At 41.1% G+C, this 26,429-nt stretch overlaps 1 protein-coding gene across 1 annotated transcript in view; it reads left to right on the forward strand.

Annotated features, from left to right (window-relative positions):
• ncf4 (neutrophil cytosolic factor 4) overlaps positions 1-26,429 on the forward strand; it is a 57,444-nt gene that overhangs the window by 25,368 nt on the left and 5,647 nt on the right. The window contains exons 7-9 of the mRNA XM_034687641.1: positions 10,718-10,816; positions 18,973-19,124; positions 23,990-24,055. Coding sequence (XP_034543532.1) covers positions 10,718-10,816; positions 18,973-19,124; positions 23,990-24,055 — 317 coding nt within the window. The remainder of the gene's footprint in view (positions 1-10,717; positions 10,817-18,972; positions 19,125-23,989; positions 24,056-26,429) is intronic.

A 26,429-nucleotide genomic window follows, 5' to 3' on the forward strand; every position in this document is an offset into this window, starting at 1 on the left:
AGGAGACACATGACCACACAGCTCAGATGTTCCCTTTTAGCAGTAATACGAGCTGAAACTGGGATGTAAAAGGTCCATTGATGCACATGAATATTAGATCGAGCAAAGCTGAAGTGCTCTAGAGACCTATCTGAGAGGATTTTTTCAGAGAGAAAAAACTTCCAACTTTGTGATTTTAATGAACACGGATTTGTTTTTAGGGTTTTCATCAAAGCAAGGAGAGGAACTCAAACTCTGCGGCTGCACTGAGTTGTTGAGCCTCACTGTTTTGGTCTCACGTGGAGTTAACTGTTTGGTTTGCTCTTACTGCTCCCATTCGCTTTTCACCCAGCAGAATGTGTCTTTGTAAAGTAGCTTTGATAAACCCACCGTACAGAGCACACAGACAAAGCTAGAGACGAGCAGAGTAACACGGTGGATCATTCTGCAACTAAAGACATAGTTATTTTACCTCCTGGATTGCACAATCGTTGACATATTTGTAGAGACACTTTCACAGGACTGGGCAGCACTGAGAGCTCAGAGCTGCTTCATTTACATAAAACCTGAGAGTGATCAGCACCCACAAAGCTGAGATAGCACCCCGTTTCTATCCAACACATACTGCAGTCGAGGGGAGCACTCTTTGATTCATTCAAACAGGGCGTACTGGACAAAACGAAACCTTCAAATCCTCTGACTGAATCATGTCAAATCATGGAATACGCTCTCTCCTCTTGACATGCTTTTACTTATCGTCCTGTAAACAAGATGCTCTGCCATGGCTTTTATTTGTAGTTCTGTGACTTTTACTATTCCATTTATATTAACTTGTACAGGCTGATTAGTCTGACCTTACAGACTTGCACATGCTCCCTCTTACCAGGTGTGAAGATACAACCTGATGCAACACACACAAGGCTTATGCACATTCAGTGCAGGTGACCTACACTGTGGAAATTAAAACTTAAAATTGTTGGCCTGAAAATGAGTTTTTGGTTAAGTAGACAAAAACATTTCCATTTTGTTTTCACATCAAGGAAGTTATCTCAACTACCTGTATTAAGAGTGTTGTGTAAAGTTGGGCTCATTTCATAAGTTAGGTTGGCAAAACTTGAAATGCTGGGTTTGATGCTAGGCTAAATTATTCGAGTATGCTTCAGGCAAAGAATTGGGTCTCCAACTCAAACCTACAGGCGTCTTCCAAACTTTCAGTTCCCCACATGTGGCACCATCTCTCCTGTCCTGTGTGGATTTTATCTCCCTAAAGGTGAGTATTTAGTTTGAGTTTTGTATTGAAACTCTAGCTTTACAGTTGGTCAATTGATGGTGAGTTGATTACCGGTTAATGTCACTTTAATTTGTTTAGTTAGTTTAATAAGGCATGGTGATTACCAATAGTTAGCCATCTTGAGCATGAGCTAGCTACCTTGCAAGTGGGAAAACGGTGCAGTAAGGTGTAGTAACAAAGGGACATTTTCTGAACAAAGAATAATAAGTTGGCACAACTTTCTCTTCTTAGTATGTAGAACTCAAAACTTTAAGTTACACTGCATATGAATGATAAGTTATCTCAACAAAAATAATCAGTTAGCTCAAATGTAAGACTTCTAGTTAGCCTCAAAACTCAAAAATCTAGTGCAGACAGTTGCATTGAAATTTTGAGCTTTCACAGCTTTTATTTTCAACAGTGTAGAGATATGACTTCAAATTGTCATTGTTTGATAAACAGCTCAAAACACCGTTGTTTGGGAACATGACAGCAGAAGACAAATAAGTTTTGTCCTCCTTTGTGTCTAAAAAACATTAAACGAAAATGGATTAAAGATTCAAACATGTAGACTAGAATTGTTTTGTTTCTGCATAGTCTTGTTTTTTCTGTTTGATATCTGACAAGTCAAAGTTACATTATCCTCCTAAGAATCTTCTTCTCTCCAGGAAGTGGGTCATCAGCTTTTTTTTTTTAAAAAAAACCCTTTCATTTAACATGGAGGAGAGGGAAAAAAATAAATTCTAATCTTCACCTCCCGATTGCCAAACTAACGAGCTTAGGGTTTAGAAAGCTCATTAAGGTGGAGTCGGCGCCAGTCTAATTGTACCGGATGATTGCTCCCGGGCCTGGCTGAACCCAAAGGGTCGTGTGGCTCCGATTAAAGGGCGGCACTTTACTGGGCACAGGAGGAACACCAACACACAACACACAACACACAACGCCTTCTCTTCTCTGGTTAGACTCAAGGATACTACCAAAGTGAGAGCGGACAGAACAATGTAATCATAAGCTCTGCATGGCTGCTCAATTTTTTTAAATGTGGGGGCATTTTTTCACACTTTGTCAAAGCTGGTTTTGAAACCAACGTCTTCATTATATTCAGGTCTACTGACTATTGGAGGATGGACTCTCTTCTGTCTCTGTAATAGATCTCATCCTGTATGACTGTAAAGCAATGATGCAAAATCATGCACTGAAACACGCCCCTCTGTTTGATTCATTGATTGATGTAATGCCTCTGCCTTCAGTCGAACTCAATCTGAGCAACAGGTCATGAAGTCTGGCTACATGATGCAAGCTTGCTTCCAAACCTCTGAATTGCTCACCACATCTTCAAGTTTTAAAGACTCGGCACACTTGTTTTTGCATCCACACAATTATTTTAACCACTCTTTCATGTCTGTACGTTGCAGACTGACTTTTTAATTGACATTTCTGTGTTGTGATTCGCAAGTGCAGCCAACTGGTCCAACGTTGAGAAGACTGGTCTTCATGTCCAAACAGATTATGTTGCCTTAATGTTTTACTCTTAACATACTTGTTGAACTTATCATATAGTTAATGTTGCTGAAAGGTTTCAGTTTTGGACAGGAGAGGACACCAGTTGGTCATCTATCAATCTGAAGGTTTGCGGTTCGATCCCCGCTCCTGCAGTCACATGCTGCAGTATCCTTGGGCAAGATGCTGAACACCAAATTGCTCCCCCTGTTGTTCAGCTGTGTATGAATGTGTATGAGGAGATTAGTTTATACCATAGACTGTATAAGATATGAACATAGTATCCGTGACATCACCCATCTGTTTCTAAAGATGCTGTTTTAAGGCCAATTGTTGGCGGGAGCCATATTGCTGCTGTCGAGCGATTGTGAAGTAAAGAGGCGGGCTTTCAGCCTCCTAGCCAACAGCTACAGTGTTCCCGCCTGTCAATCAAGTCAGCGGTGCCTCTCATTGGAAGACTCCTAATCTCAATATCTTTTAAATTTCAGCGTCATGAAAAAATTCACCCCCTGCACAGTGTGTGCCGATCGAGAAATTAGCTATCCAGATGACAGTCATTTTTTGTACCAGGCTGTAAACATGTTTATTTCTGCTGTAAAGATCAGCTTTTTTGAATTGGTGTGTATGTGGTTTCAGGTACTTCCGAAGCCAGCCTCAAGTGGATCCTCGATGAACTGCAGTTTTTAGCACTTCCGCATTGGACTCATGTGAATGGGTGAATGTGACGAGTGGTCTGAAAGACTAGAAAAGAGATATATAACTACAAGCCCATTTACCATTTACTGTCATGCAACGATTAAGCCATCACAGGAGTACTAGCCAATCACAGCCTAGTATAACTTGATTGGATGTGACTCAGTGAAAATAATGACAACTCCATTACTCCACTTTGAACTTTGTTGCATCTACTGGGATCGGACTAATTACAATCAACAAGTAATCAGCGGACATGGTGTAGAGCGGCACATAACTTCTTAATACCCTGTGGGGGTTTGTAGAGGTGTTGATTAAATCAAGTTCGACACAGTCAGAGCTTTGGCTAAGTCAACCTTGAAGATTTTTAGCCAGTGTCCAACCTCGCTGAAACGAAAAATAGGAATCAGGAAGCTGAAGAGGTTTTAAAGTCAACTACCAATTCTTCTTAAACTCTTCTATATGCAGAAATTTCTTAGACATACACTACCAGTCAAAAGTTTGGACACACCTTCTCATTCAGTGGTTTTTATTTATTTTAACTATTTCAACATAGATTAATACTGAAGACATCAAAACTATGAAATAATCTGGTTTTGCCATAATCTGGATTACAACAGTAGTTAAATAGAGCTATCCATTGTGTACTAACCCTACCTCTGAACAACACAACTGATGGTCTCAAACACATTAAGAAGGCAAGTCATCTACAAATGAACTCTTGACAAGGCTCATGTTAGTTAGAAACCATTCCAGGAGACCACTTCATGAAGCAGACTGAGAGAATACCAAGAGTGTGGAAAGCTGCCATGAAGGAAAAAGGGGGCTACTTTACAGAATCTAAAATATAAAACATATTCTGCTTTGTTTAACACTTTTCTGTTAATTAAATAATTCCATATATGTTCTTTCATAGTTTTGATGCCTTCAGTATTAAACTACAGTGTTGAAAATAATTGAAATAAATAAAAACCCTTGAATGAGAAGGTGTGTCCAAACCTTTGACTGGTATTTTCATCTGCAAGGATCAACACAGAAGTTTTTTGCAGTGATGAAAAAAGTTAAAACTCCATTACAAATTCCTAGATTGATTTTTGTCCTTTTTTCGCTCTTATCAATGTCTAACTGATCTCAGAGTGGAAGTATTTTAGCATCAAAAACTACACTTGACCAAAAACATAGATGCATAATTGCTGCTTCACCTCACACCCCATTTCCTTCACACATCAAATCACCTGCTATCTTAAACTTTAAAGACAGGATTACAGAGATAAAAAAACGAAGAGATGACTGAATGACTGAAACAGATTGAAACAGAAACAAAGCAGGAAAGTGATTAAGTAAAAGTAAAGGACTAAAGAAGTTGAGGGGGATGGATGGAGAGATGAAGGAGATATACAGCGAGGGAATTACTTTGTCACTTTATATTTGGTGTTTGTGTCAGAGATAGTATCTTATCGCCTCCAACACATTTTCACATCATCTGTGAATTACAGCCAACAGAGGGTCAGCGCTATAATAAAACTATGTCTGGATAATATATTAAAAATAGCAGCGCTGAAATCAAAGAGAGTGCATGTGTGCTAGTGTTCCTGTGTTTTTTTGAGTGTGTGTGTCTCTAGGGTCAGAGTAATCTCAGTAGATGGTTAATCCAGCAAACTCTCTCTTTCTCTCTTTCCAAGGATTCATTACTCTGCCATCAGCCTGTCTCATTTTCTATGGATACATGTTTACAGTACATACACTTATTAACACACAAACACACACATACATGCAATAAAACATTCTTGCACATGTAGAAAAAATGTAAAGATTCATACTTGGTTCTGACACATAAAGAAAAGGAAGCACGCTGAGCCTTAAAATGACCTGCTGCTGTGTAAAAGACCAAAATAGCACCATTTCTGGTGGCTCTCCTCGCCTGTATTTTCTATGTGCCATCAAAATCAGGTGACAGAGCGTACAGAGCAGAGACCGTCCTGTTAGGGAATAGGTCAGGATGGTCAAGATGGCTCAAATACTTTAACTCAGGAGAGCAGAGTCTGTTTTACTGAGGAACTTTTCGTCAATGTTGACCTTTTGAGTTATGCATTTTACATAACGTATGTTACATAATGAAAACAATACTTTTAAGTCGAACTATGATCTTTTTCTAAACTTAAATTCTTTGGTGCGTTCGGCTAAACGGAAACACGAACAGGTGCCACACATAGACTGTATATATAATGGACAGCGTCGCCCCGCCTAGTCCCATTGTACGGTTTTCAAGCCGAAATATCCCGTCCCAGAAAGCAAACATCTTTTAAATTCTCTGCAGCCAGAGTCTGCACAGTAGGGAATTTGTGTTTCCACTGTAACAAGCTCCACCCTACAGCATACCATCACAAGGTCCTACAGAGTTTCTCCCTACATCAGCTGTCAATCAAAGCAAACCCGGATGTAAAACGCCGTTTTTTAACTTCTAATAACTAATGAAAAAGAAACTTTTCAGAAAAAAGAGGCCTTGAACACAAAACAGTCACATAATAAGTACATATCACCACAGCATACGGATGTGAGAAACATTCCTACGACGTTTATTTATTTTTTAAAGTTTGACCGCAGCCCCATTCATTTGAATGGGGGAGACGGGAGTTTTTGACCTACACCGCAGCCAGCCACTAGGGGGAGCATCTTTTGTGGCGGCCTCACTTCAAGCCGAGCAAGATGAGGTCTATTTTATATACAGTCTATGGTGCCACATCAACCTTAACGACAGGTTGAATGTTGCCACCATGGCATTGTATGTAAAGCCACCTGATTTCATCCTTTCAAGCATGTTAAACAAAGCTAGATAGATAGATAGATAGATAGATAGATAGATAGATAGATAGATAGATAGATAGATAGATAGATAGATAGATAGATAGATAGATAGATAGATGGATGGATGGATGGATGGATGGATGGATAGTCAGTCTTACAAGACATTACAAATGTATTAGTGTAAACTCAACTGCATAGCGTGCATGCTGTGTTCAAGCTTTGAACTAAGCGGCAACCTCCGGCCACAAGAATTGAAGCCAATGCAAAGTGTTAAAAACTGCAGTTCATCGAATGTCCACTTGAGGCTGGCTCCAGAAGTACCGGAAACCACATACACACCCCTTCAAAAAAGCCGATCTTTACAGCAGAAATAAACATGTTTACAGCCTGGTTAAAAAAAAACAAGTGTAGTCTGGATAGCTCATCTCTCGATCGGCACACACTGTACGGGGGCTGAATTTTTTCATAACTCAGCAAGTTCAAAGATAATAAGATTACAAGTTTTCCATTATTAGAGGCACAGCTGACTTGATTGACAGGCGGGGACACTGTAGCTGTTGGCGAGGAGGCTCAAAGCCCGCCTCTTTACGTCACAATCGCTCGAGGTTATGTTGAGTTCAACATTTCCAATATGGCAATGTTGAACTGGCCTGACTTATTTATACAGTCTATGGTCTAAACATAGGACTATCAACACTGCAGCAATATTTGCCTACCCTGGAGTAAGAATATGTTACATTTATTTAAACTTCAACTCTATAATCTTCGACTGGAATCTTAAATCTGCATTGTTTCACATGATTTGGTCTTCTGGGGGGCAACACAACTAGAGGTTAACACAGTCCTTACATAAGCTAGCCTCAAGCAGTCAGTTAGTATGTGGAGTCTGTCTGTAACTGGTTATGTAAGAACACCTGTGGGCATTGTGGGGTTAGACCTGTCCTTGACCTGGCAGGCTTTGTGCAGTGGCCCTGTTTTATCAGTGTTTAACATGCAGCACACAAACTCTTTATTTACTCATTATTGTCTTTATGGAAAAAGAACAGCTCATCTCTGCGCCTCTTGGCCAGGTCAAGCTTAGAAACGGCAGTCGCCATATTGGAAATTCTGAGCTAAAACTGAGGTGGATTTCAGGCCACAGCATCGGCCAACACTTAGGTCAGACGCATCATTGCTGTGTAGCTTTGAGTTAGCGTACATGTCCAACTACATCATGAGCGTAGTATGTGTTGCTCTGCCTCTACACTGCCCCTACTGTTCATATACATTCTCCACCTTGCATCTGGATCACTTTAAATTTGGAGGACGTGCAAGGCTGGTGCAACAATCGATGGTGGCTTGTAGCTAGCTGGATACATGTACAGCACATCTATCTCCAGCCTTGGCCAACAGTTACAGCACGCCCATCTGTCAGTTAGATCAGACATGCCTCCAATACTTAGTCTTCATTAAATCAAAACATATGAGGTATAGAAAAATATGAATAACGTCCTTTTGTATTCAGACAAAAATCTCTCCCCGTCTTTGAAACTTGTATATTTAAACATGTTTCAATTGGCTGTAAAATGGGCTTTTTAATTTGGGCTCTAGCTGCAGTTTGTTGCACATGCATTGCCTTTATTTCTCATCACCTGATTGATGCAATTAAATTCAGCTCACTAAGCCCGCCCCCCAAAAATCAAACTCCCTGATCTGCAGCAAGCATGGCAAGTCCAACACTCTCTCCCTCTTTCTCTCTTTCTAGCACAGACTTTGGCTCATCCCACTGAGAAAAAATGAGCTCTTTAAACACTCATTTTGTTAACCAGATAGTTGTTAACTAGCTGGACACAATATGTGGATCAGAGCTTTCTTTTTCTGAAGACTGTTGTCCTGCCAGGTGTGATTGGACAAGAGTGGCGAGAAGAAACTGTATGACTGTGAGTCCTAAGATCAAAGCTAAGAGCTGGGTATCTCTGAAACATATCAAAGAGCTGCACAGAGAGTGAAGGGTCCATGACTGTGTGGTCCTGTTAGAGACATTTTATTGACACTCCAGATTGTAAAGAACATCTGAAGTTTAAGTGTCACTGGTTTTAAAGGAATGTTCTTTAACATGCACGTGAGATTACCTCACACATTAACTCTGAAACCACAGCAGCGCTCCATCAGCCCTCTGCAGCCCTGCACCTCTGTTTAACTTGCACTTTTCTTATCTCCTCCTCCTCCTCCTCCCCCTCTTCCTCCTCCTCTTCCTCCTCTTCTTCACCTCCCTCCCACTGCTTTCACCGCTCCTCGTTCTTTTTTTGGTCTCACTGTGCCTCTCCAGATACTCCAACTCTCTCTTAGTTTCACTGTCTCTGGTGATCGCTCTTCTTCTGTTGCTGTGGTTCTCTCTCTCTCTCCAATTTATCCTTCTATTATAATAACCCATCCTTCTATTCTCTCTGTTCTTTATTTTGATCTTTATTTCTCCCACTCTCCTACTTCATTTCTTTCCTTCATTCTCTTATTCAATTCTGTCTTTTCCTTTTTTCTCTTTTTCTTGCTGTCTCGTTTTTTTTTTTTCTTCCTTCCTTCCTTCCTTCCTTTCTTTCTTTCCTCACTCCTTCCTTTTCTTTCTTTCTTTCTTTCTTTCTTCCACCTTCCCTCCCTCCCTCTCTACTTCTTGACCTTTCATTATTTCTTACTGCCCCCATCCACCTCTTTCTCTCTTTCTTCTTTTCATCCTTCCATCCCTCCCCTCCTTTCTTCCTTCCTTCCTTCCTTCCTTCCTTCCTTCCTTCCTTCCTTCCTTCCTTCCCTCCCTCCCTCCCTCCCTGCCTCCTTACTTCCTTCCCTCCCTCCCTCCCTCCCTCCCTCCCTCCCTCAGTGGCTCCTTCCCTCCCTACGTCCCTCCTTCCTTCCTCCCTCCTACCATCCTTTTCCTTCTTACTTGTCTCCTCCTTCATTTCTTCCTTCTCTTCCTTTTCTTTCTTTCTATTTTCTTTCCTTTTCTTTCTTTTTTAATTTCTTTCTTTGATTTTTCTTTCATCTGCTCCTTTTTTCTGCATTTTAAATGTTCTTTTTCTCTCTCTTTTTCACTCTTGCTCCCGCACACCAACATTTATTGTATTCTTTTTCTCTTCCCTCTGTTCCTGATTCTTTTCCTCTTCTCTGTGTTTCAGTGTGTATATGTGTGTGTGTGTATTGATAACTTGAGTTGTGAGGACGTCACTTGTATTTACGTTTACATCAGGTTTAAGTCATCACACAGCACAGCTCTGAAATAAGATTACTGTGGCTGTCAGTGGTGATGCGTTTGCACTGGCTCATGTGTGTGTGTGTATGAGTGTGTGTATGAGTGTGTGTAACAGGCTCCTTCATCAGCTGTCTGTTGGAGGAGTCTCTCTACTAAAGGACAGGGCTCGGTTTTAACTCGGGTAATGACTCGACTGAGTTCTACTTTAAATGCTAATTCAGCTCTGGCAGGCTTTTATTCTCCACACACTGAAGCTCACCTGGACGCTCCAACATCTCACATGCTCACACTCACACTTTTTGGCGCCTCGGGCCGTACCACTTTGCAAACTCCTCGAACATGCTTTCACTTTACCTCTCACACACTCTCACACACACTTAAAACTCAGCTCTTAGTAGGAAGCATGCTTTGCAGAAGTTCTGCAAACTTTTGCTGAAAGGTTAACCAGTAAGTCGAGACCACCGATAATAAGGATCACTGAGCAAACACTTCAGTCTTTAACAAGCAGACATCTGATGCTGTCCTGAGATTAGGGGATTACAGATGTCCTTAGGTTAATGGCTGTTTAAGTTGAACATTGATCACACAAAACAAGACATGTTAAGAGAAGCTTCTGGGCGATTCTAACAAGCATTTCTCACACTTTTCCCACAAGTCATGAAAGAAAAGCAGGACATGCTTGTTGATAAGAAACATGAACATTGATTTCAGCCTCCACACATCAACTTTAAAACACTCAACTATTGCACATTGTTGCAAATGCATCATCCACCAAACGCAGAGAAGCTCCATAAACACACACACGCACACATCTTCCAGGTTCACTACTCATCAAATCAGTCCTCTCTCTCTCATCCTCAGCAGCTTTTCTTCTTCCACTAGATAAATTGGTGCTTTCCTTTCCTCACATCCCTTCACTCTCCACACATGCCCACACACGGGTCTTCTCACACTTCACTTACTGATTCAATTTATCCACAACCCTTAACTTTTTAAAACTTCAGAAACTATCGACCGTCTTTCGCTCCTCCTCTGTCACTCACTCACTTGTTGGAAGAAGCATAATAATAAATCTTACCCATCCTCTCTCTCCGTCTCTTCTCTCTTTGTGTTGAATGTCTCCGTCTCTTGTTCCCTTGTTCCTTTCTCCTCTCACTGACTTGTATGTGTGCTTTCTTCCCTGTGTGTATGTGTGTGTGTGTGTGTATGTGTGTGTGTGAATGCGTGTGCTTGCGTGGTGTGTGTCCCAGGTGATGTTTGACTTTCGCGGCAACGGCAAGGCGGAGTTGAACCTGAAGAGGGGAGAGGTGATCTTCCTGCTGCAACGAGTCAATGCCGACTGGCTGGAGGTAAGAACGGAGAGAGGAAGAGAGAGAGAGAAAGAGAGAGAGAGAGAGAGTTGGAGTGGAGGGGGTGAGAGAAACGAGAGAGAGGAGGGAGGGAAAGAGTAGGAGAGTGGAAGGCAGTGAGAGATGGATAAGAGTGAGAGGAGGAAAGGGAAGATAAAGAAGAGGTGGAGGGGGAGAGGGAACGTGAGCCAAGAAGAAAGAAAAAATGGAAACTGAGAAGGAGGCAGCTTGATCGGGATGACGGAGGCGAGAAAGAACAGTAGAAAAGGGGAGAGTGATGGAGGTGGAAAGAGAGGAATGACAAGATAAAGAGAAAGAGAAAGAAGAGAGCAAAGGGAGGAAAAGAGGGGGAAATACAGAAAAGGGGGTTGGGCATGAGCCGCCAAAATATCAGCAAAAGTATCTAAACTGAGGCATTTTGAGTTGAAGAGTCTTCATGAGGTAAAAACTGTCTTCCACACATGTTTGCTGAAGTCTGTATGAGAGAAGTGAAGCCGATTGGTCACCTTAGACCTGCGCTCTCTTTGGCCAGCAGGGGGAGACTCTACTTGTGGCTAAAACGCCAGTGGACACCTTCCACATAACTATAGGCTACGTCCACACGTGAACAGATATTTCTAAAAACTGATTTACTTTCTCTCCGTTTTCAACTTTGAATACTTCTCTGTCCACATAACAATTCAGAAATGGTTGAAAATGCCTGAATAAACATGCCAGGTAAGTAAGTGGTGAGAATGTGAATTCAGTCCGTCACGTTTAACACCAGAGAAGAACATTGTGCACATAGAGCATCTTCTTGAGCTTATGGTAACTGTAAACAGCTTTCTTTTAAAATGGTTTAATGATGAAGAACAGCAAGATTTCCTTCTGCACATGCAATTAAATTTAACATCACTGAGAAGACGTTAAGGAACTGGGCGCCTGCAATCTTGTTGCATGGCGTCAACGACAAACAGTTTCCAAAAATCTGCACCCTGGAAGGCGTGAGAAGAATTAATTGGCTTGTGTGAATAAAGTTCTTTCTTGTGCACTTATCTATTGAAAATAAGTTTGTATCTTGTGAGAATAAGTTTGTATTTAGCTTTTGTGCACTGATTCATTTTCCTGTTATTGCTGTAATGCTGGTTGTTGCAGTGATTGTAAGAAATGTAGATCGCACTTTTCGGATTCAATAAAAAGTGGGGTTGTCAGCGTTAACACATGAAATGCGGTGCAATCAAGGATAAAAATCTAGTTTATTTATTTCAGTAATTTTCCTTTTTTGTCCCTTTTGGCACACTATAGTTAAACCGCCCCCTTTTGATGGAGAATAATCACACCACAGGCTCATTCCACTTAAAAAACTCCCAGGTGGCTCAGTTAACAGGTCATAAGCAATACTCATTTGTGTGAAATGGAATTATAACATCACAAAATACTTCAAGTTTTAGCCGCCACCTACAAACTAAGCGTTCAGGTGCAGGTAGTCAGACTCTGATATCAGCGGGCATCACAGAAGTCGGATGAGCACTAATTTGAAGTGTGTATCGCCACAGAGCTGTGAAGGGAAACTTAATTGCTTGCTGACTGAATGGCAGCTGGCTGCAGGGTCTAAGGGACGCTCTCAGTTCGGCACATGCCTCAGAGTTGCTGTGAACAAGTTTCCCTACATGTATGAAAAACAGAGAAAACAACCAAACTGGAACTCCTGAAAACTGCAAACACTGTCCCGTTAACCAGGGATCACTGGATGTCAGTGAGTACCAAAATCATCTTGGATCAGCTGCACAGCAGACACTGATTGGACATTTGGTGCATGCACTCTTGCAAACAAACCTTACTGGTGATAATTCCACATCAGCCAGTGCCCAACGCCTCAAATGCTCTTGTGGTTTAATGGGAATTTGTCTCTGCAACCAGGTCCCAGAATCTTGCAAAGTGACTTTAAAAGAGAGCAGGAGTTTTTAGATGTTTTCATTACTCTCCAATGAAAGGAATACTAAGACATTAAAAGACTTAATTTTGGTGTCCACATGCTTGAGGCATAAAGGGTCCACTTGTATTTTGTTCTATTCTGAGAAATCAATGCAGAAAATAGTCCCTTTAAAAGCTGCAACAGTCAAAAGTTAATTACATAACACTAACACTTAAAAACAGATTCAGACTCTTGTCATCCCTGCGTGGCTGCAGCTACAGAAAAGTATCTCCAGTGATGTGATTGGTGGTGCCCTGCTCTGGTTTCCCTTCAGAGGAACAATCACCTAATGAACAAGATGTCCTGGTTACACACTGCAAAAAGCTGGATGTGGGACATTTTAATTAGCTGCTCAACACAAAAAGGCTACGCTGGAACATTGCTGCTGCCAAATAGTTGTCATAGAAATTCTGCTTTGTCACAGAGTACTTACAGAAAGGTCAGGAAACATGTTGTGTAAAAATGTGTAAGGTGCTGAGATGGAGTGTGAGAGAGAAGCTCGGAGTGGGTGAGTGGGAGAGAGAGAGAGAGAGAAAGGGAGGAGGTGGAAGCTGATGTGGTGGGAGAGAGAGAGTGAGAATCAACAATGAGGAGGAGGACGATGCACTTATTCTGCCGCTGGCTTTCTAGAGGGATCTAAAAATCGTAACAGAAAAATGCTGGTAATCTGCTTATCTAATAGCACACAGCACAACACCATCTTGTTAATCCTTTTGGCAGCTTTGCTTCCATCCTGATACAAAGTGTTTTGTTTTTAAGGGGAGGGTGAGGTTAATGCAACACTTACAACTTGTGAAAAGTTGACTGAGTGCCTTTGATTTAGTCAGTGGACAGAGCGGCTGTGGGTGGAAAACGTGACAAATCCAACTGGCAGACTGGTGCATCAAGGTGAATGTTTTAAACACACCAGAGGAGAGAAACCTGAAGAGTTTTGGGGGGTTCGCAGAGACAATGAGAAATCCTATCTCGTTGAAGAGCGCCTCTTGTGAGGGAAGACAGATTGGAAAGACTTAAAGGTGTCATTTTAAACTCCTCAGCCGCTCACTGGAATGATTATTTGTGAGTGGATAGAATCTTACTGAGCTGTAGAAATTGAAAACTAATCTTTTTTGCTGCAGCTTCACATAGACTCCATTCACACTGCAAGCAGAAATGACTTAAGGCTGATTTATACTTCTGCATCGACCCTATGGAGCAGGGGCTGATGCGGACATGAGCACTTCATACTTCTGCGTCGATGTGTCCGTGTCGCGCAGAAATTATCTGCTGAAACGCTTGAGGGCAGTGTGGTCTCTCTGATAGTCCAGTCACCTACTACGATCTCTGTTTACTTTTCCACAGCGATTCAGCGCGTGTTATGTTAATCTACAGCTGATACATGTTGCTGTTTATCATACAGACATGATTACATGAAGAATAGAGAGGAGGAGATGAAATACACGGCCGATGTGCGGCCGATGAGTGGGGATCCCGGAAGTGCTGTAAATGTGGGAAATACAATGCCGCCATGCAAGCCAATCACGCAGACCAATGCGGTCCACATCGATTTCGAAGCGTAGCTTTTTTTTGGAGGAGATGCGCGTCAGCTATGTGCGTAGGCCATAGACTAGTCTGGTGATTTTTTTGGAGTCTTGTCACCTTAGTAAGACTGCAAGCCATCCACTTTGGGCTCAACTGGAACCATCTCCCGGTGGCAGCAGGCCGAGCAAGTTAGTCCAGAATTCCTCCCCAGCAATGTTTCCCAGCTCCTCCTCAGAGATCCTGATGCCTGACCCCCATTGCTACATGACATATGTGTTCCCGCCATAGACTGTATAAATAATGGACACAGTATCCGTGACGTCACCCATCTGTTTCTGAAGCGTTGTTTTGAGGCCAATCGTCGGCGGGAGCCATATTGCTGCTGTCGAGCGAGTGTGAGGTAAAGAGGCGGGCTTTAAGCCTCCTAGCCAACAGCTACAGTGTTCCCACCTGTCAATCAAGTCAGCTGTGCCTCTCATTGGAAGACTCGTAATCTCAATATCTTTTAAATTTCAGCGTTATGAAAAAATTCACCCCCCCCCCCTACAGTGTGCGCCGATCGAGAAATGAGAAATCCAGACTACACTTGTTTTTTGAACCAGGCTGTAAACATGTTTATTTCTGCTGTAAAGATCGGCTTTTTTGAATTGGTGTGTATGTGGTTTACTGTACTTCCGGAGCCAGCCTCAAGCGGATCCTCGATGAACTGCATTTTTTTTTCTTTTTTTTTAACTTAGTTTTTATTTCAAATTCAACAATTTACACAATAGTATTCACAATTGTTCATTTTTCCTTTTTTGTTTATAGCTGTATCTATATGATTACAAGGATAAGCACAACAATAAAATAAAAAATAACCCAGCAAGATAGATATAACTTAACTCTATCATAAGGTAAAAATTTAAATATACATACAAAAAAAAAAAAGAGGAAGATAAAAGCAGATAAATAATAAAGGAGGTAAGAGTCGGGGAGTTGATTTGTGCGTGTGTGTGAGTGTGTGAGTGTGCGTGTGCTCACGGGTGTGTGTGTGCGTGAGCATGCATGCGTTTACACATGTATGTAGTAGCTTCAGCTTAGAAGCAGTACTGAAATGGCAGAGTTCCATCTTTTCATGAATGTTTCTTTCTGTAGTCTTAGGGAGTATGTTATTCATTCCATGTGATAGATTTCCAATACCTTCTCAGTCCATCTACTATATGTCGGGGGGTCAGGTTAAACTGCAGTTTTTAACACTTCCGCATTGGATATTTTTAGATCGGAGGTTGACGCTTGGCGTTGGCCTATGCGTAGGTATGGGAGCAATGCGGACCTCCGGCGTAGGCTACGCCGTCGATTCGACGCAGAAGTATATATCAGGCTTTAATTTGAACAGCGCAAGTCACATGGAATCTTTTCTTTGTCAAATCAGTGATAGCCTTCTTCATTTAAAGCCCTACAAGATCAGACCACATCTTCCTCTATCCCTTTTTCCAACCCAGCAGATGTCTGTCTAACATGAGTCTGGTTCTGCTGGAGGTTTCTGCCTGTTAAAGGAAGTTTGTCCTTGCCACTGTAACTTGCTAAATGCTGCAAAGTGCTCTGCTCATAGTGGATTAAGATGAGATCAGACTGAGTCCTGTCTGTTAGATGGGACTGGATCTTCTCCTGTCTTGATGTCGGGTCTTTGTTAATAATAAAACATAGAGTATGGATTGATTGCATTGTGACCTCAGTCTGAACAGCTGTTGAAATACATACAACCCTAATGACACTTGTCACAGTTCCCTGCTGGCAGATGAGCAGGAGTCACTCGCATTTACAAACCATCATTAAAATGTTGGCTCTCTTCCTCCTCTTCCTCCTCCTCCGCCTCAACTGCACATCAACTTCAACATGAAACCGTTAAACACACGTACTTCAGTGGTTTTTAATTCATCCGTGTTTATTTCTGTGAACACCATGATCTGACGCGTGTGACACTTCAAGCATGAATCTGATACAGGCCAAATTAAAAAACTAGCGTGAACAGCCAAACAAAAATATTGGATCCAAGCAATAAACCCGACTTGAACCCAAAGGCTACAGTGTGAAAGTAGTCAGAGATGCTGATTTGTCATGTCTCTTTGAAGACAAAAAATATAAGTTTTTGGCTATTTAAAGTCACAGTGCATAGTTATTATTGTACATTACTTGACATCCTCACGTCTGCTACATCTGAAAAGCAGACAGACACTTCAAGGGACCCAGCTGTGACCACAGACTCTGGAGGACTTAAGCCTGGTTTATAGTTCTATGTCGAATCGATGCCGTAGCCTAAGCGTTTAGGTCTGCATACCTACGCAGAGGCCTACGCATGTTGCCAATATGCACATCTTCAAAAATGTAACTACATATCAAATTCATGCCAACCATAAGCGCTGTGATTGGTCAGCTTATTGGCTTGTATTTTCTGCATTTACAGCACTTCCAGAGTCGCTGAACATTGTCCGTGCATTTCATCTCCTCTGACGTCTCCTCTCTGTTCTTCCCTGTAATCATGTCTGTATGATAAACAGCAACATGTATCAGCTGTAAATTAACATAACACGCTCTGAAGCGCTGTGGAAAAGTAAACAGAGATCATAGCGGGGCCTGAAGCAGGCGACCAGCTATCAGACAGACCGCACTGCTCTCAAGTGTTTTTGCAGTGTATTGCTGCGTGACACGGACACATCAAAACCCACAAGTATGTAGAGCTCGCCCCCGCGTTTGCCCCTGCTCGGTAGGGTCAACGTAGAAGTATAAACCAGGCTTTACTCCAACCATATATAACTGCAGAGAGAAGTCTGGTTAACTTGATGTCAACCAGTTAACTGTGGAAAAAAAGAGAAAGACTAAAACAGCAGAGAGAGGGCATGATGGGTTAGAAGACAAAAACCTGGCTGACACATGAAGTGACACCAAAGGTTGAAGGAGTGTGGGGTAAAATGGTATTTGAAGAAAAGTGACTGGAACAGAAAATGACAGACGGTTCAGTGTGTGGAAATGAAGGTAGAAATATCTAGCCTTCAGATTCTAGATTCTCCTTTTGCCAAGTTTGTTCAAGGATTCAAGGTTTTTTATTGTCATACCAACACAAACTGTCGCATGATATGGAACAAAATTTCATTTCTCAGGTCCTGTATAAAGCCACAAAGAACACACAATTTAGAACACACAATTTAAGGAAGAAAGCAATAATAAATATAAAAATATAAATACAAATATAAATATTGTGCATGGTCTGATTGTGTTCTTATGTCATAGTGCAATTGAATGTGCAAATGTGCAATGTCCAAGTTTTGAGGTAGTCCGTTGTATAGTACTGTTGTATAGTTTACCTCTATCAATACCAGTTTTTTGTGCACATCAACCACTCCCCTCTTTTTCTTCATCTTCCAAAGGCAGGAAACTGTGAAAGTCATATCTTACCTTTGGCTTGACCTCCACCAGTCAAGCCCATAAACAAACTGGAGGTTGCATGTTGCAGTGTCACTTTATATTCAATCAATCAATCTTTATTTATTAAGCACCAAATCACAACAAATGTTATCTCAAGACTCTTTACAAACAGAGCAGGTCTAGACCGTACTCTATGTTCTATTATTAACAAAGACCCAACATCAAGACAGGATAAGATCCAGTCCCATCTTACAGACAGGACTCAGTCTGATCTCATCTTAATCCACCATGAGCAGAGCACTTTGCAGCATTTAGCAAGTTACAGTGGCAAGGACAAACTTCCTTTAACAGGCAGAAACCTCCAGCAGGACCAGACTCATGTTAGACACACATCTGCTGGGACCGATCTGATGTGATCACATCAGATCCCATCAGATGTGCGTGAATCTGTTACAGGCCATCAGATCACATCTGATGTGATCTTGGGTTTGGAAAGAGGGATAGAGGAGAATAAGAGAGAGAGGGATGATATTAATATTGCTTCCTTGACTTGCTGGGTTTTACCGTAGTGCCATGTCACACACTGATGTCGCAATTCTTGAAAATAGTCCTCAAAATTATCCTACAGATACAGGAATTTTTTGTCAAAGAGCATGTCTAGTCGGGTGTTGTAGCACATATAGATGCATGTTTATGTGACAAACATAAAGGGAGCCCTGCAGAACAAATTTAGGAACCACAGGCTTCATGCATGCAAATATTTAAATTAATTGATTGCAATTTAAAAAAAAAAAAAACGTTTAATGTGATTGCTGAAACTAAGTTGCGTCATGTTCATTAAATGCTTAATATTGAACATTCAAGCAAACAGGCTACGTGTGCAGCATCCCAGTGCATATCAGAAAGTCTTCTTATTCAAGCCCCAGATGATCATTGATTTTACTGTTGCCTGATCACATGGATGGTGTTACATAAAACTGTTGCCTCGTGCTGCACACACTCACACACTCAGACACCAGGGGTGTAGTAAGAAGGCCTGTAACATCAGCAGGATATTATGAACAGGCTAATTAGTCAGGATAACTTCTCTCTAGATGCACGTCCATGCTGCTTTCATGTGTTTCTCTTCCTGTAATCATTAACCACCTCATCATCTCATCAGTCCCGAATCACTCCATCACCCGGGAGTTTACACACTTACTGTAATTCTCATGATCTCTTCATTTATGTTTTCTCTCCTCCTCTTTTCTGTCCTTTGTCCTTCGTTTATTCTTCTCAGGGCACACTGAACAACCAAACGGGCATTTTCCCACAATCCTTTGTGAAGATCATTAAGCCCCTCCCAGAGAGTGACTCAGAAGGGGAGGGTGGAGGCCCCGCCTACAGCTGCCTACGCTGCTTGCTGTTGACCCCCTCTGGAGTTCAAACCAGGTCGGTTTAATCCGTGTTTGTGATTTCATGTGTTTGTGACGAGTGGCAGCCTCAGGCGTTTAACCCTCCTGTTATATTTGTTTCTTAGGGACAACAATAATGTTTCTGGGTCAGCTTGACTCGGGGCATATTGAATGAGTCAAAAGTGTCAGAACCTCAAAAAATCCCAATAAACATTTTTTAAAATCTCATTATTAACTCCATTTCTATCCACTTAAATCCAGATTTGGTCCAGTGGTGTTCTTTAATTCTCACAGATCATGGTTCAATGAGGATAACTCACTCATTTTTCATTAAAATAATGTTACAACTTTTTTAATGTACATTGGAAAGACTTAAATATAAATACAATAGTTTTACATGACATAGATTTATGTTTATTTTATTTTACAGTTTGATTTTTTTTTTTTTTTTATGAAGTGATGTTAATAAATTAACAGGACACCTCTTCTGTCACATGCTGCCCAGATTTTTTATACTGCATTTAGCTGGTTTGGAAGGAATATATTGCCTAAAATAGACTTTGAAAAGGGTCAGATTGACCCGCAACATAATAGAAGGGTCAAAGATAAGATGATGTGAAAGTATAAAAAAGCACAGTTCTCTGAGGTTGGCTGCAAATGTCAAAGAAATCCTCTTTAGAGCCCTTGTTGGCTGTTTTTCCTGCAGAATTGGAAATGTTACAGCCTGATACAGAATATGGTTTGATCTCTTAACCCCATTTCTTTATTCATGACTAATGTATGGGGGGACTTTTTTTCTATCACTCCAATTGACCTCCATCTTAGTCTTCATAACGTTTATCCAAAACCAATGGGTGACATCGATGAGACTATGTCCATTTGATTTGCAATGTATGGTATGTTACAGTATTTGCTATCGCTGCATGATGTGGGTTTTCTTCAGTCAAATATGAACAGATAATTACTCTGTCCTCATAAGGACGCCAGCATTATGCCATCCTGGTAAACCAGATCTGGTGCAATATTTAGTTCTCCTAAAGGGTCAGTTGCGATATTTTGCAAAGGTGCAACATAAGCTAGTCATTGACATCAACACTGACCTGAAGGGAACAGCACTGGATTGACAATGTGGACTGGCAGGTAATTTCAGTGCGTCTTCCTTTGTTCTTGTCTCTTGTCAAATTGTCATGTTTTGTGTTTAACAGTCTAATGTATGTATGAACTGTGATGGCAGGTTTGAGTGGTTCTCTTACATCATACGCAAACACAGTTTCCATTTCCACAGCTATGCCGACCATGTCCAAATTTACATCTCCACCAAATCCATCACCTCTGCCACCCTCACCACACTCACCGACTGCCTCACTGAAATTAAAACCTGGATGCAAAAAATAATTCTTCTACTAAACTGCGACAAATCAGATATCATCATCATCGGCCCAGAATCCCTCACCAAAACCACCCAAAACTTCTCCCTCACTTTTAATAACACCAGTTTGATTCCATCACCACATATTCAAAACCTCTGTATCATTTTTAAGTTATATTTTTGGGGCTTTTTGCACCTTTTATTAGAGTAGGGAGGACAGTGGATAGTGCTGGAAGCAGGGAGAGAGTGAGGGAGTGACATGCTGGAAAGGGGCCGCAGGCTGGAATCGAAGCCGGGCCAACCGCTTCATGGGGCACACAATTTAGCCATCAGGTCAAACCTGCACCCCCTCGGTATAATTTTTTGACACCAACCTCACCTTTGAAAAACATATCACCCACATCACCAAAACCGCCTTCTTTTACCTGATAAACATCGCCTGACTCCGCCCACTACTCTCCTTCCCTGCAGCTGAAACCATTATCCATTCATTCATCACCTCCAGAATCGACTACTGTAACAGCATCCTATACAGTTCATCATCTAAAGCCCTCAATAAACTCCAGTACATCCAAAACTCAGCTGCTCTTCTACTCACACACTCCCGTTCCCGTGATCACATCACCCCTGTCCTCGAAAACCTCCACTGGCTTCCTGTCCCCCAACGCATTCACTTCAAACTCCTCCTCCTGACCTACAAAGCCCTCCATCACCTGGCCTCCTCCTGTCTCACTGACCTGCTTCACCCTCACAACCCCTCCCGTGGTCTCCGCTCCTCCAATGAAAACCTCGTCTCCCCAACCTGTAGGACCAAGCACCTTTGATGTGCAGTAAACAAGCTGCAAGTTATGCACACAAAAACATAAGAACGGCTTGAAGTTAGTGAGTATAAGTGAGTTTATATTCCATTTCTTGAGGACTTATGTGGCTGGCGTACTGCACATTGTAACCCTTCCTCTGAATCCACACCAGTAAAAACTTAACCCTTAAAACTCTGCAACAGAGATGCTCTAACAGTGCCTTCATTAGTGTTTGTATTTAGTTTGATGTCATTTCTTTGTGTGTTTTCACTTGTTTAATAGTGTTGTTGGTGGTTTCCTTTGGTATGTGTTTCTCAGTTAGCATGTGGATTGTTGTTGTTTTAGTGTTTTTAATCATCAGTACTATTGTGGGGGCAGTCGAGCATGTGCAGCTCTTGAGTCCAAGACATATTTCCCAAGGGGACAATAAGGTGTATTATTTCACATCCTGTTGTATCATACAACCAAAAGTAAAAGCTATTTCAGTCTACAAACACTGAATACTTCAAATAAGGTATTAACATTGTGTTATACATAAAAGAAAAAAAGATATGATTTGCTAAATGAATACACAAAACATATTGTAAACAATTTACAATAAAAAACTTCTTCTTTTGAACCCTGTACAACATTACATGTATGATTACAGTCATCCCTATGAACAGATTGCAAAGGTGTTTGATGGATTAATCTGCAGGAGAAACACACTGCCCACATTGGTATTTCTGTTTATTGTTATGTAATTACTTGGAGCCTGGTCAAATTGTTCATACCCCTAAAAACAGCATGAAGCAAAGGTTACGTAAGCTATGTTTGAGGTTTTGTGGTGTTAACTCAGGATCAATACAAACAGAACCATGGGAGCAACAAGTTTGCAGCAGAACAGCTGACGTCATATTTACTGGAGAATCTTTGTTTCTGCTCTGTGGTGAATGAAAAGGAAAGTGATCATTAGATTGGACAACAGGTATACAGAAACAGATAACTCAATACAGTGATATTACTGTGATATGCTGCTATAAGAATGGAGTTTATAGGCAAAATACATGTTTGTTGTGCATTGTTTGTAAATGCTAAGTTAGTATGTATGCTTAAACCGGATATACACAGCTAATTGGTTTTGATTCTGATGTAAGAAAATATTTTTAAAGTTCTAGAAATCATATTTTGAGAGTTAAAAATTAGTTTTTTTAATGGTGTCAGATACTGATACATGTTTTTGTTTCCTCTTAAGTCTAAAATTACAGACAGTGCAAGGATTTGAGTCACAATACTTACAGAGATCAATCAATCAATCTTTATTTATATAAGACTTTTTTTCAACCGCAGAACTAGGGACTTTACCCCTGAACTATATGCGTTTTGACCAGAGGAACCAGGGTCTAAATTTAGTTCAGGGGTCCTTAATCTCCCCCTGAAAAGCCCCTGCTTTGGGGGTAGTACTTTTCAAAGGTCCTGGGAATTTTCGGCTGAACGTAGCGGTGTTTGTGGAGTTTATACAGTTGTTGAAACACAGAGGGAGTTCCTGGGATTGCAAACTAGTTTAGTTATTTATTAAGATTTCAAAATATTATTTAATATAATTTATTTCTCCATACGTCATTGGCCTGATTTGCACAATCTACCCGGGACTTCAGCTTGCGGTCGAAACGCAGACAACAATGAGGGCACATGAACCTTTAAGTTCAGGGTAAAGTAGTTCCGGGGGCTAAAAGACCCCGGAACTCTTGGTCGCATTGCACCTATAGTGCCAAATCACAACAAACGTCATCTCAAGACTCTTTCCAAACAGAGCAAGTCTAGCTCGTACTCTATGTTCTATTATTAACAAAGACCCAACATTAAGACAGGATAAGATCCAGTCCCATCTTACAGACAGGACTCAGTCTGATCTCATCTTAATTCCCCATGAGCAGAGCACTTTGCAGCATTTAGCAAGTTACAGTGGCAAGGACAAACTTCCTTTAACAGGCAGAAACCTCCAGCAGGACCAGACTCATGTTAGACACACATCTGCTGAGACCGTGTTGGGGTTCCAACCCAAAGTTTCTTATGTATGCATAGAAGTTTGTAGTCTTCTTTATAGTAGCATTTAATAGACCATTAGTTAAAATTGGATCAATCTGTGACAGGTGGAAATGTACAACTGTGCAAAGATTTTCTTGTACAGATTTGCAGAAAGCTTTGAGAATCCTAATTTTCTTTGAATGAAATGTTGTTTGAGTATGAGATGATATCAAACTGTAGAGCTTTTACTCTCCAGGTTCCTAGAGTTAATTCCAGAGCTGGGAAGATCTGCTATTGTCTTTTTTGCACCATCTGCACTTTAAAAATGAATGCACTGGTTTCTTTTAGTAATTTTAAATCATTAGTTTTAACCCTTTTCCCTTCTGATTGAACCTGTTTTAACTGACTCTGTGTTAACTTTACTTTTTAATTGTTGTCTGTTTTTAATTGATCATCATTCTTTTAAGGTTTTATGTTTTATTTGCTTGTCATGCATTGTAATGTTTCTTTTATGTGCACGACGTCATTGCAAATGAGGGCTTTGCTCTTTATGATTTTCAAGTTTAAATAAAGATGATTAATTTTGTCCAATGCACCTTGTTCAATTCCGGCTACATCTCTGACAGTCACACCCAGAGATACTAATCCTGCTTTCCTCCAAATAATCTCACTTCACAAATTGTGCAAGTTTTATTTAAAGACATGATTGTGTATTCCTTCTCACAGAGACGTGTGTGTACAAGAGGACCTCACCATCCAGCCGACGTACAAGGACCTCATGTCTCGTATGAGGTACGTGTGACTTCCTGTCTCTCTCTTTTATTTTCAAATGCTGAAAACATTTTTTAGGAAAAAACAAAAGTTTTGATGGAAATTCCAAATTGTGTTTCATGTAATTTTGACTTTATTTACACCTATGTGGGACATTTTGTGGGTGTTAAGAGCTGACTGTTGATTAGCTGTGGAGGGGAAATGAGTGTGTGCATCCTTCACCTGTGAGTGAATTACAAACACCCTCAAACAGATGTGTTAATGGAACATGATATGTTAACCAGAAGCTGAAGTGAAGCAGTGTTTCTGCATGAAAAGCCTCATATTTTTGCATCATAATCACTTAAAAATCTTATGTAAGCCTTCTTCTTCTTCTTTTTTGTGTCTCAGATTTACATCAGGAGCGTACATCTACTTTTAAACTGTTAACCTTTGACCTCAGCTCTTCAAAGCATCTGTGAGGTGTTCAGCCTGTTTTATTGAAACCATTAGAATACATTAGACTTTAAGAGAAGGTGATTTAAATCACAAATTAAAGTGTTTTGTTGATGAATCTTGACACAGCAGAGCAGATTTCCATATCCAGGGTTTCTCAGATGCATTAATGAACCGAGGTGTTGTCTAACCTTTGTGACTTCACTCTCAGCGTGTCACTCCCTCACCGTACTTTTTGTGTTAGCACGTGTAACGGTCCATTAATTCACCGGTCCACCCTGAGGGGCAGCATGTTTCGCTGCAGTGCACCACAAACCTGTAAATTGCCAATTTCCTTCTAGACCTCTGACTCCCCCCCCCTCCCCTCCCACGGCACCATCACAGGAAGCACATGCTCATTACAAAATCATATCTGGTCTTCTCTGTCTCTTACTCTTTCATTCTCCCTCTCCCTCTATCTCTTATTAACTGGTAATTTAGATAGGTGAGCACCATGATGATTAGCCCTCCCCATTTATAATCAGTTAATTTCTTCCGCTTATCTGCTCATTATTGTTTTCCTGTGTTCGGGCCTATTGTGCCCTGGAGTAGGATGGATGAGACCCTGGTTTGGAGTTTTAATATGGCCCAGCACTGATAAAGGGAGGTAAGGGGGGGGTGAAGAATGAGGGAGGAGTGGTGGAGGTGTCAGGAGATAGGGAGGAGGGAAAGAGAAGAGGGAGAATTACACCTGGTGAAACTAGGAAGAGTAAGAGTCAGAGGAGTGGTCTGGAGGGAATGTAGCAAATTAAAATGTTGGTAAACTATTAGATGGTGAAATAAATGAAAATATAATTTGTTTCTTATACTTTAATGAGTTTTAAATGAACAAAAACAATTTACTCAGTATACTGTCACACATACTCACATCACATTACAGCAGCTAGGTGGAACTAGCATTTTTTTTTTAAAGATATATTTTTGGCCTTTTTGCCTTTATTTGACAGGACAGCTGAAGAGAGACAGGAAATGTGGGGAGTAGAGAGTGGGGGAAGACATGCAGGAAATGGTCAACCGGCCAGGAATCGAACTGGCGACCCCTGTGGCGAGGACTGTAGCCTCTGTGTGTGGGGCGCTTAGACCGCTAGGCCACCAACGCCCCCTGGAACTAGCATTTGAGCTCATTTTTGCAACCACTGGTACATCTGGCAAACAGATCAGGTTTTGGAAATGGGCGAAATTTAGATGCAACTTCATAAAACTACTTTGCGCTTACTTAAATTAATCTGTTTGCAGGATGTATGGATAGGATGCTTTATAATGTGTAACATAAATGAGAGTAGTGGGAGTGATTTAAGATTAGTCACCATTGTACTTCATGCATTTTGCAGAATGTAAAATAAGGATTTCAATTTGAAACATAGGAAACATAAAAATGTTGTCACTAGCCACCACCAGCATTACTGGTCAGTTAAAAAAGTTGTTAATGTATTATTTTGGTAGGACTGTAGTGTCAAAGGTCATATGTTGTGTCTAAGACCAGCCGTAATGCTGTACTACCCAGGTGTAAATAAGCACAGATGACAGATGGCATCTCGTAACCTAGCGAAGTTTGAACCTAGAAAAAGGAAATGCAGTTCTATGTAGGCCATGTCAAGTGGACGTTAACCTGCAGGGAGGACCAAAGACTGATGGTGCTAGCTTTGCTAACTTGAGCCACATTCTGCTAACCATTTCAATCAGGAGAGACACAGTTTGAAGATTAAAGGTTATTTATTACAACTTAATGAATAATGAAACTTGACAGAAATCTTTGGCATAAGGACTCTATGGGGAAAATTTTGTGAGCGTAGGATGTGTGAATTTGGCAGCAGAAGAAATCCCCCTAGAGTCCAGACACTGGTGGTGGTGGTTGATGAATTCTATGAATTGAAGACTTGAAGAGACCAGGTGGAGATGTGGAGGTGGAGGGGTGCGCACC

The sequence above is a fragment of the Notolabrus celidotus genome, chromosome 7, assembly GCF_009762535.1.
Source record: "Notolabrus celidotus isolate fNotCel1 chromosome 7, fNotCel1.pri, whole genome shotgun sequence".
Lineage (NCBI taxonomy): Eukaryota > Metazoa > Chordata > Actinopteri > Labriformes > Labridae > Notolabrus > Notolabrus celidotus.